Raw genomic sequence first — 19,922 nt, forward strand, 5'->3', positions numbered from 1 at the left:
AAGGCTCATAAGTAAGTACCACCAGGATGATAAGGCTCAGAAGTAAGTACCACCAGTATGATAAGGCTCATAAGTAAGTACCACCAGGATGATAAGGCTCATAAGTAAGTACCACCAGGATGATAAGGCTCAGAAGTAAGTACCACCAGTATGATAAGGCTCATAAGTAAGTACCACCAGGATGATAAGGCTTATAAGTAAGTACCACCAATATAAGGCCCATAAGTAAGTACCACCAGTATAATAAGTCCCTCCCTGGGTCATTCTGTACCGCCTGTGTGACCTGATGACTCCAGAGGTACTGATAAAGTAAAGGAAAGTGTCCCTCCTCGCTCATCTGTGAATCCATTATGGCTTGGTCCTGCCTCAATCCATTATGGTTTGGTCCTGCCTCAATCCATTATGGTTTGGTCCTTCCTCAATCCATTATGGTTTGGTCCTGCCTCAATCCATTATGGTTTGGTCCTGCCTCAATCCATTATGGTTTGGTCCTGCCTCATCATCATCATCATCATCACGGTGTATATATTAACGTGAGCGTCGGTACGGTACAGTACGGTAGATGTGTCGTGTAATATGATGCAGGGTGAGCTCTCCTCCCTGGCGAGTGTGAGGTGTGACCAGTGGGGGGCCACACTGATTCCCATCATGTCTGACGACTCCCTCCGTCGTCTAATTATTAAAACAACATGACCTTGTGGTGGTGGCTGTCATGCAGGCCACACTTGCCTCAGTGGGTGTCATGCAGGCCACACTTGCCTCAGGGGTGTCGTGCAGGCCACACCTGCCCCAGGGGTGTCATGGAGGCCACACTTGCCTCAGGGGTGTCATGCAGGCCACACTTGCCTCAGGGGTGTCATGCAGGCCACACTTGCCTCAGGGGTGTCATGCAGGCCACACCTGCCCCAGGGGGGTCATGCAGGCCACACTTGCCTCAGGGGTGTCATGCAGGCCATACCTGCTCCAGGGGTGTCATGCAGGCCACACCTGCCCCAGGGGTGTCATGCAGGCCACACTTGCCTCAGGGGGGTCATGCAAGCCACACTTGCCTCAGGGGTGTCATGCAGGCCATACCTGCCTCAGGGGTGTCATGCAGGCCACACTTGCCTCATGGGTGTCGTGCAGGCCACACTTGCCTCAGGGGTGTCATGCAGGCCACACTTGCCTCAGGGGTGTCGTGCAGGCCACACTTGCCTCAGGGGTGTCATGCAGGCCACACTTGCCTCAGGGGGGTCATGCAGGCCACACTTGCCTCAGGGGTGTCGTGCAGGCCACACTTGCCTCAGGGGGGTCATGCAGGCCACACCTGCCTCAGGGGTGTCATGCAGGCCACACTTGCCTCAGGGGTGTCATGCAGGCCACACTTGCCCCAGGGGTGTCATGGAGGCCACACCTGCCTCAGGGGTGTCATGCAGGCCACACTTGCCTCAGGGGTGTCATGCAGGCCACACTTGCCTCAGGGGTGTCATGCAGGCCACACCTGCCTCAGGGGTGTCATGCAGGCCACACTTGCCTCAGGGGTGTCATGCAGGCCACACTTGCCTCGGGGGTGTCATGCAGGCCATACCTGCCTCAGGGGTGTCATGCAGGCCACACTTGCCTCAGGGGGGTCATGCAGGCCACACTTGCCTCAGGGGGGTCATGGAGGCCACACTTGCCTCAGGGGGGTCATGCAGGCCACACCTGCCCCAGGGGTGTCATGCAGGCCACACCTGCCCCAGGGGATGGTGTCTGGTCAGTGTTGACGAGTGTTGCTCATGGTACCCACACGGGGTTGGGCCGCCACCGCCAGGTGGATATCAGATACCACCACCTCAGGCTCTGCACCACCTGCCCTGCCAGTCATCCTGACAGTGTCCACTGGTAATTATGGACGTAATTCACACGAAACAACCACCCGGCGAGGTCCATGAAAGATGTGACGCTCACTGTTCCTCCTACATGCACTTGCCAGCCTCCCGTCGGGGGGGATACGAGACACAGGAGTGATGGGGGTAATGGAGAGATGGGTCCTCCCACTAGGTATATGGCCTCGAGTGCCACTCGACCACACTCGATGTCCCGGTCGGAGAGGACGTCGTCTCGGGACGGGACGAGACGAGGAATTTTCCCCCAGACTGTCTCGTGAGAGCAGGTGTTGTGAGCAGAGGTTGTGAGGCAGGTGTCGTCTCGGGACGGGACGAGACGAGAATTTTCCCCCAGACTGTCTCGTGAGAGCAGGTGTTGTGAGCAGAGGTTGTGAGGCAGGTGTCGTCTCGGGACGGGACGAGACGAGAATTTTCCCCCAGACTGTCTCGTGAGAGCAGGTGTTGTGAGGCAGGTGTGTGTGTGTGTGTTATGGGAGGTCCTATTCCTCACAGTATATCTGGCTCTTAGCTGTATGTTCACGTCGCATTGTGGTCCATATTAAAGTGTCATGTTGTTCTGTTTATCTGTTGAACTTGTCTTAAATGTAGCGAATCTTAGGATCAACATTGCGAATGTATTACGTGTCTACTAAATTCCTTTTTTTACCATTTTATTACCATACCAGTCCTCACATTTAGTTGGTATTTTGACCGTCAGGTGTCGTCATGAGCAGCTGCCCTCCATAGTGATCTTGGTCATAATGTGTTGGCTGAGCCAGGAGGTCATACGTTCCTGGGTCGCCTTTGTGAAGTGGTCGCACCTGGGAGGGTTGGGTTGAAGTGTTGCCAGGTGGGGATGATGATGGTGGTCACACTGTGTTGGTGTTCACCAGTGTGGGAGGTGACGCACACCCACCACTAGTGTACCAGGATCCTCCACCTGGCCACCCATGTACCACCCTCTTCACCAGGTCCCTCCAACTGGCCACCCACGTACCACCCTCTTCACCAGGTCCCTCCAACTGGCTACTCATGTACCAGTCTCTTCACCAGGACCCTCCACCTGGCCACCCATGTACCACCCTCTTCACCAGGACCCTCCACCTGGCCACCCATGTACCACCCTCTTCACCAGGACCCTCCACCTGGCCACCCACGTACCACCCTCTTCACCAGGATCCTCCACCTGGCCACCCACGTACCACCCTTTTCACCAGGATCCTCCACCTGGCCACCCATGTACCACCCTCTTCACCAGGTCCCTCCACCTGGCCACCCACGTACCACCCTCTTCACCAGGTCCCTCCACCTGGCCACCCATGTATACCACCCTCTCCACCTCCTAACTTTTTGTCTCTACAGTAAGAAGAGAAAGTAGTTTAGGTGCGGGAGAATGACGTGTTGGTGTGGCGGGGGCATATCATGTGTGTGTCTGGGAACAAGTCTGGCCGGGCTGGGGGTATAATCCACCAGACTGATAACCAAACCCACCAGAGTTTTAGATCAAATCTGCCGCCTTATATGGTGGCATCATGAGGCAACCCACCGCCCTCTCACTCACATCCTCACGGACTCACAACTTCATCATGGGCGTCTCGCTCGGTGTGTGTGTGTGTGTGTGTGTGTGTGTGTGTGGCTTTGCCTGCTGGCAGCGCTCAAGACACCACCCACCACACACACACATCTTGGTTCTTGGTACAGGCCAGGGCTCTGGCATGACAGGTATCAAGGAGGGAGAGAGAGAGAGAGAGAGAGAGAGAGAGAGAGAGAGAGAGAGAGAGAGAGAGAGAGAGAGAGAGAGAGAGAGAGAGAGAGTGTACCTACTTAGCAGTAACAGCGACGAGGGTTTCCCCCCCTGTAGCCGGGTTAGCATCTGACGTGTAATAAGCATCGCCTTTGTGGCCAGGTGTTGCCCTACCCCTGAGTGAGACAGCTGTTATGTTGACCAGTGTTAGAGGCTGACCCGGTGTTTCCTTCATGTGGTGTCCAACTGTCCTGTGAGAGTGTCGAAGGTGATCCCAAACTGGGTAGAACAGTGAAGAGTATTTATAATATCCATACGGGAGGACAAATTATTTAAGTTCCGTGTCTTTCCAATGTATTTGCAGATACACTAGATTTAATCGGTGTATTTTTCCCATATGTCAGGCATTATATTTTTGTACACTTGCTTCTGTCCATGTTGAGGCCACATGTAGATTATGTTTCTCGTCTTTCACGACTGGACACTTGTAGTTCTTTTAGTCTTTCATGATGATTCAGACGTGCCATGGTTCGCATCCCATTCATGCTAATGCTACTTGATAATGTGTTCCTCTAGTGTCTATTGGTCATTCATTTCATCTTATTTGCATGGTGACCATATAGCACAGCAATGTGTTGCTTCTTACATTATGAGTTGAACATTTTTTCATCATCCGTTTTTCTGTCTCTTCATAAAAGTTCTTGATATCATACCTCTCATTATGTGTCTCGATAGTGTTGTCTTATCAGTATGGTCTGCGAATTCAAGTTTTTCACTCATGGTGAGTCTTTGATCTTTGATGCATCCTTCACTTTCTCTTTTCCCTGTTGGTCCTTTGCAGGCAGTCATCATTATATTGTTAATCCTTCCATTACTTAGTTCAAGTTTACCTTCATTACATGACATTAGCTTCTCTTTCGCCCACTTATGAATTACTTCCAAGTCTTTCTGTATTGTCTTTATTTGTCATCCGATCCTGCAAGACGCATCTCCGTTAGAAATGGGTCATATGTTGTCCTCTTTCAATCTCTTGTTTATCAGGCACTCCTTTCATGTTTTATTTCTTTCCTACAACTTTTAAATGTTTATATAACATGTGATGTCGAGAGAGAGAGAGAGAGAGAGAGAGAGAGAGAGAGAGAGAGAGAGAGAGAGAGAGAGAGAGAGAGAACTGTTGCATGCCTACAGGATCTTAAGGAACTTCTGAGTTGGGTCCTATGAGTATGTGGAGAGACTAGAATGATTTAAAGTCAGGTGTTGCTGAGTGTATGGTGAAAGTCGGTGTTTCTGAGTGTATAGTGAGTCAGGTGTTGAGGAAGAGGAAGAAGTGACTAACTAACAAGTGTCTCTCTTGCCCACAGCCCTGCTGTATGTGCGACCCATCCGCCAGGGAGTCATAGAGATGAGGAGCGAAGCTACCGGACTCTACCTCTGTATGAACAAGAGAGGCAAGCTCTACACCAGTGTAAGTCCACATACCTGCCACCACCATAACCCACCTCTCTCTCTCTCTCTCTCTCTCTCTCTCTCTCTCTCTCTCTCTCTCTCTCTCTCTCTCTCTCTCTCTCGTTTGTACCACACCACCTCACTTGTGGAAGACCACATATGTGTGTCCTCAAAATACTATTTTCATTCCGTCTTCACGCTTGATATTTTCTGCTCATGATCAAACTTTGTCTCCTTTATCCCTATTTCATGGTAACAGTATTGTTGTCTGTTATACTTTAAAGAATTAGACGTAGAATAAGCAAATCATAACTCTAATCATAACTCTTTTAAGACTCATGTAGACAATCTTAGCCCCTCGAACTCCATTTGTTTACATCTGTAAATCTGACGCATGCGCATGTGACAGCCACTAGTGTTGCCATCGCCGGGTCTTTTTTTTTTTCTTAATGCAAATCCATATGTATATATAAACTGTTTTCCATGCAGCATGCATATACTTAATCCTCCTTTGTTTTATAAATCAGTGTCCTCATGTTTATTGATGTTGATATATGTAACAATTGTTACTGATGAGTTTGTTGATGAAGGGAACAATTTCTTCTTGTTTATTGATGGTATTGTGGATAAGGGTAACAATTTCTTCTTTATTAATGTTGTTGATATAAGTAACAATTTCATGTTCATTTATGAATTTTTTGATAAATGTAACAACGTTAGCATGATTATGTGTTTACCATCGTTTGTATGTCTGCTGTCTCATACATGATTCCTTGTTTAATACCATTACTGTACTGTTTATCTGTTTTACCCTCGGTTTCTTGTATACTTTCCTGTGTACTGCTCACCTCCCCTAGCCACACCCTGTGTACCTGCCTACATCCCCCAAGCCACATCTTGTGTACCTCCTCCGTCTCCCACACCAGGCCTCCAGCCACAGCAAGTGTAGCCTATGAGGTGTTGGGGGGTGTAGCTGCCGACGCTCCCAGTGGGATGTCCACCCCTGGCTCGTACGGTGATCACCCCTCGTTATTTCCTCCCCTCGAGAGGGACTTGCACCCACTCTCTCTCTCTCTCTCTCTCTCTCTCTCTCTCTCTCTCTCTCTCTCTCTCTCTCTAACACAACTCCCCAGGTCTTCCACCTCCCAGGCTGGTGGTGGGAATCGCTAGCCATATACATCGCCGGGTCATGGATAGATTTACCCCCTCGTTGGTTTGATTGAGACATCAAGTAACCCCCTCTCTTCCTCCTCCTCTGCCCTGCCCCCAACCCCGCCTTGCCAACCCCTGTGGTGATGGTAATACCCACAAGCTGGGAGGGCGCGCGGCCCAGCACACCTGGGTCGACTGGTGCTGTGCGAGCCGTGCCACCTGCCACTCGACGACGCCCACACCCCCGCCACAGTTACTGGCTGGCTCGGCAGGCAACCGTCCTGCTCCTTACGGCTGCTGGTTCGTCCTGTAATTTATACGTTATTAACGAGGGTTACCATGGCTAATTATGGCTGCTCCTCGTCTTGCTAGCCCGCCACGCCCTCGGTAATTCCCCACCTGCCTCACCTCGCCCCGTTTTCTATGCCGATGAAGATGGGGCATTAGAGAATCATTTTACTTTATTTACTAATTTATTTGATGTTACACAGCCTCGGGACCTTCCGTGGCTGTGAGATATATGTGTGTGTGTGTGTGTGTGGTGGTGGTAGGATGGCTAGAGGAGGCGTGCAGGACCCTGGCTCGAGCCAGGGAAGTGGGTACTCCTCCTCCAGACGGGTTCTTCTGTTCGTCTCCTCCTCCTCCGGACACTATCTCAACCATCTGCCCTCGCTCCTGTCCGCCGGCTCTTTCTCTGTTTGTGCGGGTGTGTGGGTGTTTTTATTTGCGGTTCTTTTTTTTTTTTCGTGTTGGATTATCTCTCTAATGACCTCTTTGTACCGCGGGGGCAGTTTTACGCTCGTTGGCTTCCATCTATCGAACGTTCTCTTATTATCACCCAAACCTCTTGTAAACTTTTAAGTATGATGTCTTCATGTACCACATCCTCTTTCAGCGTATTCCATTCGTCCACCACACTGATACCATCATGTCCCCCACACAAGGTTCAGTCACGACCATCATATCCCCCACACAAGGTTCAGTCACGACCATCATATCCCCCACACAAGGTTCAGTCACGAATCATATCCCCACACAAGGTTCAGTTACGACCATCATGTCCCCCACACAAGGTTTAATCACGACTTCATATCCCCCACACAAGGTTCAGTCACGACCATCATATCCCCCACACAAGGTTCAGTCTCGAATCATATCCCCACACAAGGTTCAGTCACGACCATCATGTCCCCCTACACAAGGTTCAGTCACGACCATCATGTCCCCACACAAGGGTCAGTCACAACCATCATGTCCCCCTCACAAGGTCCAGTCACAAGCCATTACTGTCATCTCTTGAGGGAAAGACGGACACATAGTTAGACAGCCAGACATCTTCCTAATAACCTTTACATCATAAGGGGAAGTGTTTAGTACATAGATTACGTCACGGGATTGCTGTTTGTGATAGGTATCTGTGGTGGGGTTGGGTTAGGCACTGGCCGCAGCGACGTGACATGTGTAAACTGTTTTGGTTCGATTAGAAGAGAATTTAATGAGACACACGTAATGGTATGACTGGTTGTTGTACCTTTGGCATACAGTCGTCAGCAGTTCGGAGAGAAACAAATGCCCCAACCCCGCCACCGTCACCTCCTATACCACTCGGTATCCCTCTTCCCGGAGTTGCAGTACGGCATCTCTACCGCAAGGAGTCCATTCTAGCCGGTACAGACCGTTATGGGTACAGTTCCCCATCGCATCCATTATCACCATCACCTGTTCAGAGTGTTCAGTGATGGGCAGCCATCATTATGGGCCCCGCTCATTGCACGACGGCGACACGATTTCCACTAACTTCAACAGTCATGGAAATTCGATTCTTCCGACGAAGCAGCGACGTCTTCTTGGTGAACCTGGGTGACGTGTTACCACCTCATCCCTCCGAATCCAGATGGAATCCACCCGGCACATGTTGAGTTGCGGTACAGATATACACATCCCTGTGTTTGAAGAGACTTTGGCCGTGATTGCAAGACTCGCTGCCACCTTGCGCCAGTCAAGACCTGATGCTTGACAGACGTTGTTGACACGGTGATGAGTAAGACCCTGTCAAGCCGGGCCCGTCAAGAACTGGTGTGTGACAGTATAATATTCAGGTCGTCTGTCATCATCTTCCTGGTAGTGGAGGCTACACTCCATATTATAGATCGGCCAGAAATTTGTAACTCTGTGGTCAGCCATCTGGAGGTCCAGAGCAGGTCTGACACAGACCAGGTGTGGCATAGCAAGTGTGATCGAGGCGAGGTGTGACACAGAGCAAGGTGTGCTGAGTGTGGACGTGAGGAATGTCTTGAGAGAGGACATGGGAACGTCTGAGTGAAGACGTGGGAAAAAGGCGCATTTTGAGGCAGGATAGTAAAGTAGAAGGCTCCTCCCCATCCACCACTGTACATACTGACAGGATAGTACAGGATTAGTAGCCTTGTACATGTACACATCGTATCACCAACAGTATTCCCTAACCTACTCTGTACACAACGCCCCATCACTAGTGATCAAGACTTATTATGAACATCTCTTATGTAGACAACACCATTCATATAGTGTATGACAACACACTTCCCTGACGTGCCCACCTTGATACACCTCCACCCATTGCCTTCGAAATACACAAAACATAAACACATTCACTAATTCGTGGCTAAAGAGACTAAACCTTTGCAACATAGTCATGAAAAGAGACTAAACCTTTGCAACATAGTCATGAAAAGAGACTAAACCTTTGCAACATAGTCATGAAAAGGTATACAAGATAGCGTACCTTAAGATACCACGACGAGCCTTAATTAGACAGAGAACCCCACAAGGTAGAGAGGCCCAGAGTAGCCTGGAGAGATTCTGCCACCTTCCTGGGAGGCAAATGTTATACGTGGTAAAGGGATCTGATCTTATGCCCATCCGGACCCACTCCGCCTGGGACCCATACACGCTGAATCAGTCTCTACGAGTCGGCACGAATGACGAAGACCTCGACCCTCGGAAATCCAGCAGACCAACATCAACAACTCGAGCCAATTGGTAACAGCGTTCAGAAAAAAGCAGGAGAGAATATATGACAGCAACTACAAGACCGTCAGGTGAGTCCCAAAGTATTGACATATCCAAGACGTGCGCACAGTTGTATGAAGATGGAACACACACACACACTCGCTTCCCACAGAACCTCAGATCTCTGAGAGAGGCTCCTGTCATCCGTCGACACATACAGTGAACAATTCTTGGCTGATCGTCCCTTCCTGGACCGACACATAACATCACCACACATCCCCGTCTGCTGGGGGGGTTTTCAGTACTGCAACATCGTATCCAGCCAACCCTCTGTACACACTAGTACATTCTATGTCGTACATAGTACACTATAGCTACCTTTCCATCCTCCTCCAACCACCCCAACCCAACCCCCTTCCCCCGGCACATCATCCGGCAGGAACTTGTATAAGAAGGAACGTCAGGGAGTGCAAAACATTTTCGTATAATGATGTGGACAACTTATGGGAAAGGATGGATGGAAGACATATTGTTTTTTTATATAATATCCACCTGTGGCTCCACTGAGGGAGGATGTAAACTACCCGCTAATCTCAAGGGAAAAAACAAGAAGAGATCCCTGCATATAATCGAAATCATTTACATTAAGGTCATTAAAGTCCTTCTTCAGCTGTCATCTAAAATATATCGAGTTGTTAGCCAAGTACGAGTCTAGAGGAGGCTGGCAAACAGTGAGGTCCTCGTGAACTGGTGGAATACTTCGCCAGCCATAGTCAGCCATGGAGCGGGGGGTAGCCAGCAGCAGCAGCCAGAGGCTTAAGGAGAGGAGAAGCCATCCCGTGTCTGGTTGGCTCCAGGAAAGGTAAACATACGTGGTTGTGTGGCAGGGGATGTGGTGGGCGGGTGGCCGTGTGGGGTGGTGGTACTCCAGCTTTGTCTGGGGTTGTGTTCTCAACTTGTTGCTTCAATATTTATAGCCGCCAGCAGTCAGACGTGTTTGGCTGGCTGCCTCCGTCTCCCTGGGCCTGGCCCCCACTGTGCAGGGACCCCTCCTCTTGCTGAATACATTATGTCATGACCTGTGCAGCCATTGGCAATGCGTGTGTGTGTGTGTCTCTCTCTCTCTCTCTCTCTCTCTCTCTCTCTCTCTCTCTCTCTTATTATGTCTTTGTTGTTATATCTTTGTCCACATGGAGAGGGAGCTGGACATGGGTTGGTCCTTATGTGATGAACTTGGAGTATTTGTCATTTATCATTTTCCATTGGCAGTGACTCTGATATCTTGACTTGGTTCATTCCATGGGGCCCACTGTTGCGTTGCTTTAGAAATGCTTCCTCACGTCCCACTGTACACTTTTCCTCACGTCCCACTGTACACTTTTCCTCACCTCCCACTGTACACTGCTCAGTCATAACTTAATAAAGTAATGACCTTCTGGTCTACACTTATATCCTCTTGTTCTGGACGCAGTTTTAACATCAAGAAAGTGATCTGTGTTAACGAGGTCATGGGCATTTAGAGGGACAGAGAGGTAGTTATCGTCTGCCAGTGTTCTCCTTCCGTGCAGAGTGTGTAGATCAGCGGCTTCCCTCCTCCCGTGTACCAGTTCAGTCCACTCGGGTCTGATACCGTTGTGTCTGCCTTCCTTTGAACCCTCTCCAGAAGTTCTGCCTGGCCCTCTCGGGTGAGGCTACCAAACCCTTCCGATCATAACATGTTCATAACATACCCATGTCTGTGCTTGAAGGCAGTTGCGACGATCAAAATATAGCTAGCCTTCTTCCTCACATGATGGTCCTCATGAGGACAAGACTAGCGGGATGTTCTAAGACCGGATTCCTCCCACGGTGTGAATTCATCTTCTGCATTTTGACAGACACTTGCAGTCTGGTGTGGTCAGTTTCCATCCCATCTTCAGGACTGTCCATTTTTCCAGGGTTAAATTTCATGATCCATTTGTCCCAAACACTGTTCACAGCATCTTAAGCTCTCTCTCTCTACAATATTTCGAAGGCCCTTCTTACGTCATACGTCTTTCCTAATTATTGCATCTGATATCCTGAGTCATGGCTTAGTATGGAGGGGTATGTGGCCTGGATACATGACCTGACTTTGTGGCCTGGATGTCTGGCCTAGATATGTAGTCTGCATGTATTGGTCAGTATATGTTGCCTAATCATTTATGTATAGTATGAACAGAACAGGAGCAAGGCGCAGCTGCTGTGGTACGCCACTGGTGGTGGTTGATGGCTGGTGGTAGTTGATGACTGGTGGTGGTTGATGACTGATGGTGGTTGATGGCTGGTGGTGGTTGATGGCTGGTGGTGGCTGATGGCTGGTGGTGGTTGATGACTGGTGGTGGTTGATGGCTGATGGTGGTTGATGACTGGTGGTGGTTGATGGCTGGTGGTGGTTGATGGCTGATGGTGGTTGATGACTGGTGGTGGTTGATGACTGGTGGTGGTTGATGGCTGGTGGTGGTTGATGGCTGGTGGTGGTTGATGGCTGGTGGTGGTTGATGACTGGTGGTGGTTGATGACTGGTGGTGGTTGATGACTGGTGGTGGTTGATGGCTGGTGGTGGTTGATGGCTGGTGGTGGTTGATGACTGGTGGTGGTTGATGACTGGTGGTGGTTGATGGCTGGTGGTGGTTGATGACTGGTGGTGGTTGATGGCTGGTGGTGGTTGATGACTGGTGGTGGTTGATGGCTGGTGGTGGTTGATGACTGGTGGTGGTTGATGGCTGGTGGTGGTTGATGACTGGTGGTGGTTGATGGCTGGTGGTGGTTGATGACTGGTGGTGGTTGATGACTGGTGGTGGTTGATGGCTGGTGGTGGTTGATGACTGGTGGTGGTTGATGGCTGGTGGTGGTTGATGGCTGGTAGATTGATGACTGGTGCTGGTGGTGGTTGATGACTGGTGGTGGTTGATGGCTGGTGGTGGTTGATGACTGGTGGTGGTTGATGGCTGGTGGTGGTTGATGGCTGGTAGATTGATTATTGGTGGTGGTTGATAACTCTTGGTGGTTGATGGCTGGTAGATTGATTATTGGTGGTGGTTGATGGCTGATGGTGGATGATGACTTAGTGGTTGATGACCAGTAAGCGTCATCAGTCAAGCTGTTCACTACAGTTTATGTACATTTGATTTGTAGCTAAAATGTGCATGTGTTCAGTACAGTAGGTGGTGACCTTGACGACAGGGATGATTCCAGCACCACTGTGGATGATAATAACCTCGGATGATTCCAGCACCACTGTGGATTATAATAACCTCGGAATTATGGCATAATACATGAATTATCTTACATCAGTCTTGACCTGGTCATTGGGACGGTATGCCCTCCCGAACTGCTGCCGGAAGTACAAAAAAACGTTTGATATTTAGGCATAAACGTCTCCAGGTCATTCAGAAAACGTTTGATGGTGAGGCATAAACGTCTTCAGGTAATACCGAAAACGTTTCATGTTCAGGCGTAAACGTCTTCGGTCATTCAGAAAACGTTTGATGGTGAGGCATAAACGTCTTCGGGAATACCGAAAACGTTTGATATTCAGGCGTAAACGTCTTCGGGTCATTCAGAAAACGTTTGATGGTGAGGCATAAACGTCTTCAGGAAATACCGAAAACGTTTGATATTCAGTCGTAAACTTCTTCACTCCTTCAGTGGGGTGAGGCACCGGTTTCTTTATAGTACCAAGAGCAGCTCTCTACTGCTCAGTAACTCCCCTGGCCATCATAGAAGGATTAATATTAATCTTTTAATCGAGTAGTCCACACACTAGGGCAGTATGGCGTGAATTACTCTCGTTACACAAGATGGTCAAATATTTACCATTAGAATTCTGGATTACTTTCACAGGCCTCCGTCTCCCTCTCGCAGGATGTAAACATACTTTTCTGGCGAGAGAAAACAGCGCATTCAGCTAAGCTGACGACGGTAGTTTAGCGCATTACGCTAAATTTCGAGGCTTGCTTTGCGGAAACCGGCTGAATCGGACTTCTTTAACGTATGAATTCCACCCTTCGTGAATGGGTAGGTCCAGGGAGATGGCAACACTGGTTACTTTAAACTAGGTGGGATGTACTTGAGGAGATGGCAACACTGGCTACTCTGGGTGGGATATACTCAGAGGGCGAGTTAGGGGGGGCGGGAAGCCTCACGCCAGTATGACTGTGGCAATATTCCTGGTGTAAACATTTGATGCCGCGGTATCATCAATTATCATACATAGTATATATCATGAATCATCATACATTACATATCATGAATTATCATACAGTACATATGATGAATTATCATACAGTGCATATCATGAATTATCATACAGTACATAACATGAATTGTATAATACATATGAATTATCGTACAATACACATCATGAATTATCATACAGTGTATATCAGGAATTATCATATAGTACGTATGAATTATCATACAGTACATATGATGAATTATCATACAATACCTATCATGAATTATCATACAGTGCATATGAATTATCACACAGTAAACTATCATGAATTATCATACAGTACATATGAATTATCATACAGTACCTATCATGAATTGTCATACAGTACATATGAATTATCATACAGTACCTATCGTGAATTATCATACGGTACCTATCGTGAATCATCATACAGTACATATGATGAATTATCATACAGGTCAGTAGCCTGCCCGGATTACCATAACGTTAGCAACGTAAAAGGCCCTGCCATGCATGCGTTCTCCCCTCGCCATGATGTGTTTTGGAATACTGGTGAGCGTAGACTGTGAGTGGTAGCTCCTCCACCTCCCCCAGGTGCACGTGGGAACAGCCTGGGGGGAGGGAAGTGACCAGAGAGAGAGAGAGAGAGAGAGAGAGAGAGAGAGAGAGAGAGAGAGAGAGAGAGAGAGAGAGAGAGTTACCAGCTGTCGGTGTGATAGAAAGATGATAACTCCGTTAGGCAGAGCAGACCACAGACCGAGAGCGCCTCCTCGACATGTGTACTCCTCCTCCAGCTGGGTGGTAGATATACATACACCAGCTGGATGGCTCATATCAGCTAGGTGGCTCACACCAGCTGGATGGCACACACCAACTGGGTGGCACACATCAGCTGGGTGGTATACACCATCTGCGTGGTATACACCACCTGGGTGGCACACACCAGCTGGATGGCACGTACCAGCTGGGCGACACACACACACCTGCAGACACCAGCTGGGTGGCAGGTATGAGTCGCATATTACAGGTGGGGCAGGTGGCAGAGACAGGGGTTACAGGGCACATGTGGGGTGGGAGGTACGTGCAGGCAAGACGCAGGCCAGTTGGCAGATACTGGCTGGGTGGCACAGATCAGTTGGGTGGCACAGGTGGGCTGGGTGGCTCGGGGGCGGCATCATTGGGAGGCTACTCACGAGTCGAGCTGGGTGGCCCGTCAGGCCCAGCCAAGATGGTTCTCTGCTCGCCCTCCATCACCTGGTACGCTCAATAATACGCCATATATACTCCCCGGTGCCTGGCACGTGCCGGGAACACAGCTGATCCACACCACAACACAGCCCCAGCTGACCTGGGGCCAACACAGCACTACCGAGAAACACAACATTCCTCTGGATCGCCTTCGCTGTGCTCCCTGCACGGCGCAACCTGTTCGCTTCTCGATCGAATGTTTGGCTCCCCCTCGGCCGACAGGGGTGGGATTAATTTTAGATTGTAGCGTCGATGGTAAATTTTCCCGTGAGGGTCAATACGTCGCGGTGGGTGCAGCGTGGGTGAGGGTGTGTGGGGATAGTGCTACGGGTGGCCATTTTGCAGCATGGGTCGGATCTCGCCATGACGGCTGGGTGGCCCGGGTCTGCTGCTGCTGCTGCAGCTGGCAGCTCCGGTCCTCGCCTCCTGCTGCCGCTGCCACTGCCGGGACTGCTCTCCCTCTTTGCAGCCTCTCAGCAGTAGCAGGCTACGGCTCCTGCTGCAGAACGGTTACATGAAGTCTGGTGGTTAGGTTAGGTTCCATCGCCCCCGGGGTCATGACCTCTTGACTAGGTGTACAGGCAAGGCCGCAGACGGCGCGCGGCCATGTCAGGAACCAGGCACCAGCAGGTCGTCCACAACCCACCAGGTACCTTCCTACACCAGACCCGACACCTGCCGCCTCCCCCCCGGTGCCCCGGCACCTACCTCCTCCTCTGCCCCGACACTTACCCTCTCCTCTGCCCCGACACCTACCGTCTCCCTCACCCCGACATCTACCATGTCCCCTGCCCCGACACCTAGCGTCTACCCTGCTATAATACCTACAGTCTCTCCCGCCCCAACACCGACCATCTCCCCTGCCCCAACACCTACCGTCTCTCCTGCACGCAGGAGTGACTTGGAAAGAGTGAGGAACATTTCCATAGAGTTAGATTCGATAGCCCGCCCTGTGAAACCAAGGATTTTGTTCGCCCCCCTTGAATGCTTCTTTGCACTGCTCTAACTAGGCTTTAGACCACCAGAGATAATTACAGCAAAGCACTTTTCTTCATTTACGCTTTGTAGTTCAAGCAGTTTGCCTTTTCCATTCTTACTGTGATGCAAACCTTTGCTATAATTGCAGTCAAAATTCATGAGTTACTTGTAAGCATGGTACATCAGTATCATTTTGAAGCAACAGACGTTCAGTTTGCTGTAGGTAGATTTCCCAACTTAATATTATAGGCGAATTTCGAAACCTTACAGTGCAGCCCATTATCAATATCATCAGTATATATATATATATATATATATATATATATATATATATATATATATATATATATATATGAGAGAGAGAGAGAGAGAGAGAGAGAGAGAGAGAGAGAGAGAGAGAGAGAGAGAGAGAGAGAGAGCCGGTCCCAAGACTGATCCCTGTGGCACACCACTTGTTACGTCTAACCATGGCGAGGCTCGATCATTAATCACTAGTGTTTGTTTACGGTCAGTCAGCCAGTTTCCAAACCAGGAAGGTGCAGCCCCTTCTCTACCAGGTGACTCAACTTTTGTTTGTGGTCTTTTGATGGAGAACTTTATCGAATGGTTTTTGGAAATATAAACAGATGACATCGATTGCTCTACTTCCATCATACATGTTGATCATATAAAAGAAATCAATTAATATTAACAAGATCAGTCGAGGGCTTAATTTCTTCATACTTCTCTTTCATTTTCCTTGGGTATGAGGTATCTGGGCCTGCCGTTTTAGTTCGTCTCATTCCAGTTAGTGCTGATATTATGTCCTCATCTTTCATATCATTGCTGGAAAGACTTCCTCTCAATAATGGAACTGAATTCGGGGCCTAAATTGTGTCTTCAGTTGTAAATAAAGACCGTCTGCTACGCGCTGGCAACATGTTCCCTTCTCTCACATTTACCGATCAAGGGCAATGCTAATATCATTATAATTTGCTAGTAAAAAAGTCTGGTATTTTTTGTAACGCATTTCGTGTTGACCAGATCACAGGCAATGTTGAGTTACCACAAGAGTAATTTGCCCAGTGATCACTTGCACCAAAATCTTCTCCAGCATCAACATTATTGATGAAATCCTCAGATGTGGCGAGAACTATATCTATTATGTTCTCTTCACAAGTAGGTTAATCGACCAGTTAATTAAAGCACTACCTTCGCAGATTTAGGTACAGCCCACGACCACTTCTACTGGAAAGGAATTCTCTTCACTTAGATGATTGTATGTTGAAAACTATTATTAAGTCTTTTCTTCTACCTCTGATGTCTATACTGGGGCCTTGTAAGATTTTTTTTCACTAATCCTATTATTATTTTGTCACGGTATGTTGAAAACTATTATTAAGTCTTTTCTTCTACCTCTGATGTCTATACTGGGGCCTTGTAAGATTTTTTTTCACTAATCCTATTATTATTTTGTCACGGTTTAATCTTAATTTCTACATAGATGAAGTTATCAACAGCTATACCATTTTCAGCACAAAATTGAGACAAATTTTAACTAAGAGCAGGACACCATCAACTTGTTATTTCTATCTGTTGAACAGAGTGCCAAGGAAATGCGAATTCAGCATGGAAATCTTTTATCAATATTCAATTAAGTTTCAGAAATACCAAATGTATCATACTTCTCTTCCACTGCAATTGTCTCAAACTCTGAAAATCTGTTACGTAAATCAGGTGCATTATCATAAAATATTCTGATACACGACTGAGACTTAGCGTCATTGGTATGTGTGTATGTGGCGGAGGCCTTCTACCTGGACTTGGTCTGTTACCTTGATTTGGCCTGTCCTCCCCAGTTCGCTACCTGCCTTGTTCTTTGCTTCTACCTGAGAAGTGAGGCGAAGCTTTCATTATCTGTCTTTACCCCTACCTGACTCTTTCCAACCTGCACTAGTTGACCCATCCTGCTGCGTTCCCTACCTCTACCTGTGATGCGACTCCGGCTACCTGGAAAGTGACCGGTACCTGCCTTACTCCTCCATGTTTCCTACCTACACCTGATCTGTGATGTTAAGTTGACATCCAGAAACGATCCCTCACAACTTTAATCCTCCTCTCGGTTTTCCCTGTCTATGTCCAACGTAAAAAAAAAAAAGTGCATCGTACTCCTTACTTGTTCCCATACTGTTATCGTCTAGCTGTTTAAAGACTGACTAGATAATTGGGTCCCATCTAGGCTAGCATACGTAGCATTCTGCCCTTAAAAGGCATCCTGGTTTTCAGTTAATGTCGCTTTTCTCCGAAAAGTACTTAGACGGGACTTTACGAGGCAGCATACCACATGATAATGGGATTCCACCCCTAGTTTCTATTCCTATCTTCAATTACGATATACCGGCCTATCACCTCTCCAAATCTTTCCAGTCTCATTGCCTTCTGCGCTGAGGTAGACACTGCTCTTGTTCTTATTGCCAGACGTAATGTCATCTGCTGCTTATGGCCTGACCCACCCTGGCACTAAGAAAACAAATCTTATCTTCTCTTGCAAAATGCCCTGCATGGATGGACTTACCGTTGTCCTGTGGTCTAAGCTGTTCCTTCAGATAAAGGCATAGCCTCTCCAAGCCAGAGAAACCCTCAAACTCAAACTTCATGATCCCTGCTTCGCTGTCCAGGGCTCCCACAGACGTCCATAAAACATGGTTAGCGGTTTCTTCTGTCCTTCATTCGTCTGCTCAACACCCTGGGTTCTTTTAGGGCCTATTGACTTGAAATTTGGCAGACCTTTGCTCTTTTAAAGGATTTAAAGGATTTCGTGGTGGTTAAATATCAAACTCAAAAAGTGTGAAGTATTTTGAGCTGCTGTTCCTTTCAGTCTGAATCTTATGAGACAAAACACTGCACACTGATACTTCTCCAACAAACTACAGTCGAAGTGCAGAAGGAATTTTTGATGAGTTGTTTTACATTTCTGTGCATTTTTCCTCACCTGTAGCTGACCTTCATAAGTGTTGGTGAAAAGATACGATGTTATGGAGAGACCTCTCTAGTTCTTAATGTAGATGGCTTCCAGTCAACACCAGCAGCACGGGTATGATGGCCCAGGTGCAATCTGTTGGGGAACGAGTCCCCCAGTACGGGCATGATGGCCCACGTACACTCAATTAGAGGAACGGGCTACCACAGCACGGGATAGTGTGCCGGGTACGGCGGAGGCACATACTCCAGGTAATCCAACTGTCGCTATTCTGGCATGGCTGAGATACAGTGTTAGTAGATGAGCTGGGCCCACAGTACGGGTATAGTGGGCCAGGTCCAGTCAGTGGTGGTGGTGGTATGTGAGTGTTCCTGGGACAGACGGTGTGGGGCTGGCTATTAGCATCAAGTCTTGGATCGTTCCCGCACCTCAAGGCTGACACCAACGGACCGCCATCACTACCCACACTGCCACACGTCAGGTTCCAGTGACATATTCCAATTTATCCCTTAGTTACTGGTGGTAGCAGTAGTACACGAGACATTATAACTAGATAGTTATGAGCAGTGTTCTACTTGTGGCCGTCTAGATGGGCGTTCAGCGTTGTTGTGTTATACAAGTTTTAGGTTTAACATCCATCCCCCTACCATCACCAACCTCACCCCCTCTGGTATGGTCAAAGCTTTTACTCTCCGTGAATCTGTATCCCATTTTATGTCCATGAAGTAGTTTGGAGGCGATTCTACGTTTTGTGAACTATATGTCATACTGTGGGACCAAGAACTTTAAGGTGACCATTCTCTACCAGGAAAAGAATTAGGTCTTTTACAGTTTGTCTTTCGAAAATGATGGCTTACTGAATTATGGACACAGCAGGTGCCACCTGTTGTGTATGAGGTCAGGCCTGACCTATACAACAGCTCCCACTTGTTTTGGTGTGTGAGCCATGGGGTCGGGCCTGACCTGCAGAACAGCTGCCACTTGTTGTGGTCTGTGGGGGTCAGGTTTGACCTGTACAGCAGCTGCCACCTGTTGTTGTCTGTGGGATTAGATCTAACCTTAATAACAGTTGCCACCTGTTGTGGTTGGAGGGGTTGGGCTTGACCTGTTCATCGGCTGCCACCTGTTGTAGGTTGTGGGATCTGGCCTGACCTGTACAAAAGCTGACACCTACTGTGGTCTGTGGGGTTAGGTGTAACCTTCATAACAGCTGCTACGTGTTGTAATCTGTGGGGTCGGAATTGACTTATTCAGCAGTTGCTACCTGCAGTGGCATATCTAGGGTGTGGCAGGTAGGGCAGGTGCCCTGGGCACCACTTGAAGGGGGGCGCCACTCAA

The 19,922-nt window shown here is 48.5% G+C and overlaps 1 protein-coding gene across 1 annotated transcript in view; it reads left to right on the top strand.

The window, feature by feature from the left end:
* LOC139766514 (uncharacterized) overlaps positions 1-19,922 on the top strand; it is a 151,197-nt gene that overhangs the window by 125,105 nt on the left and 6,170 nt on the right. The window contains exon 2 of the mRNA XM_071695240.1: positions 4,953-5,056. Within this exon, the coding sequence (XP_071551341.1) occupies positions 4,953-5,056 (104 nt within the window). The remainder of the gene's footprint in view (positions 1-4,952; positions 5,057-19,922) is intronic.

This window comes from Panulirus ornatus, chromosome 58 (assembly GCF_036320965.1).
Source record: "Panulirus ornatus isolate Po-2019 chromosome 58, ASM3632096v1, whole genome shotgun sequence".
NCBI classification, from domain to species: Eukaryota; Metazoa; Arthropoda; class Malacostraca; order Decapoda; family Palinuridae; genus Panulirus; species Panulirus ornatus.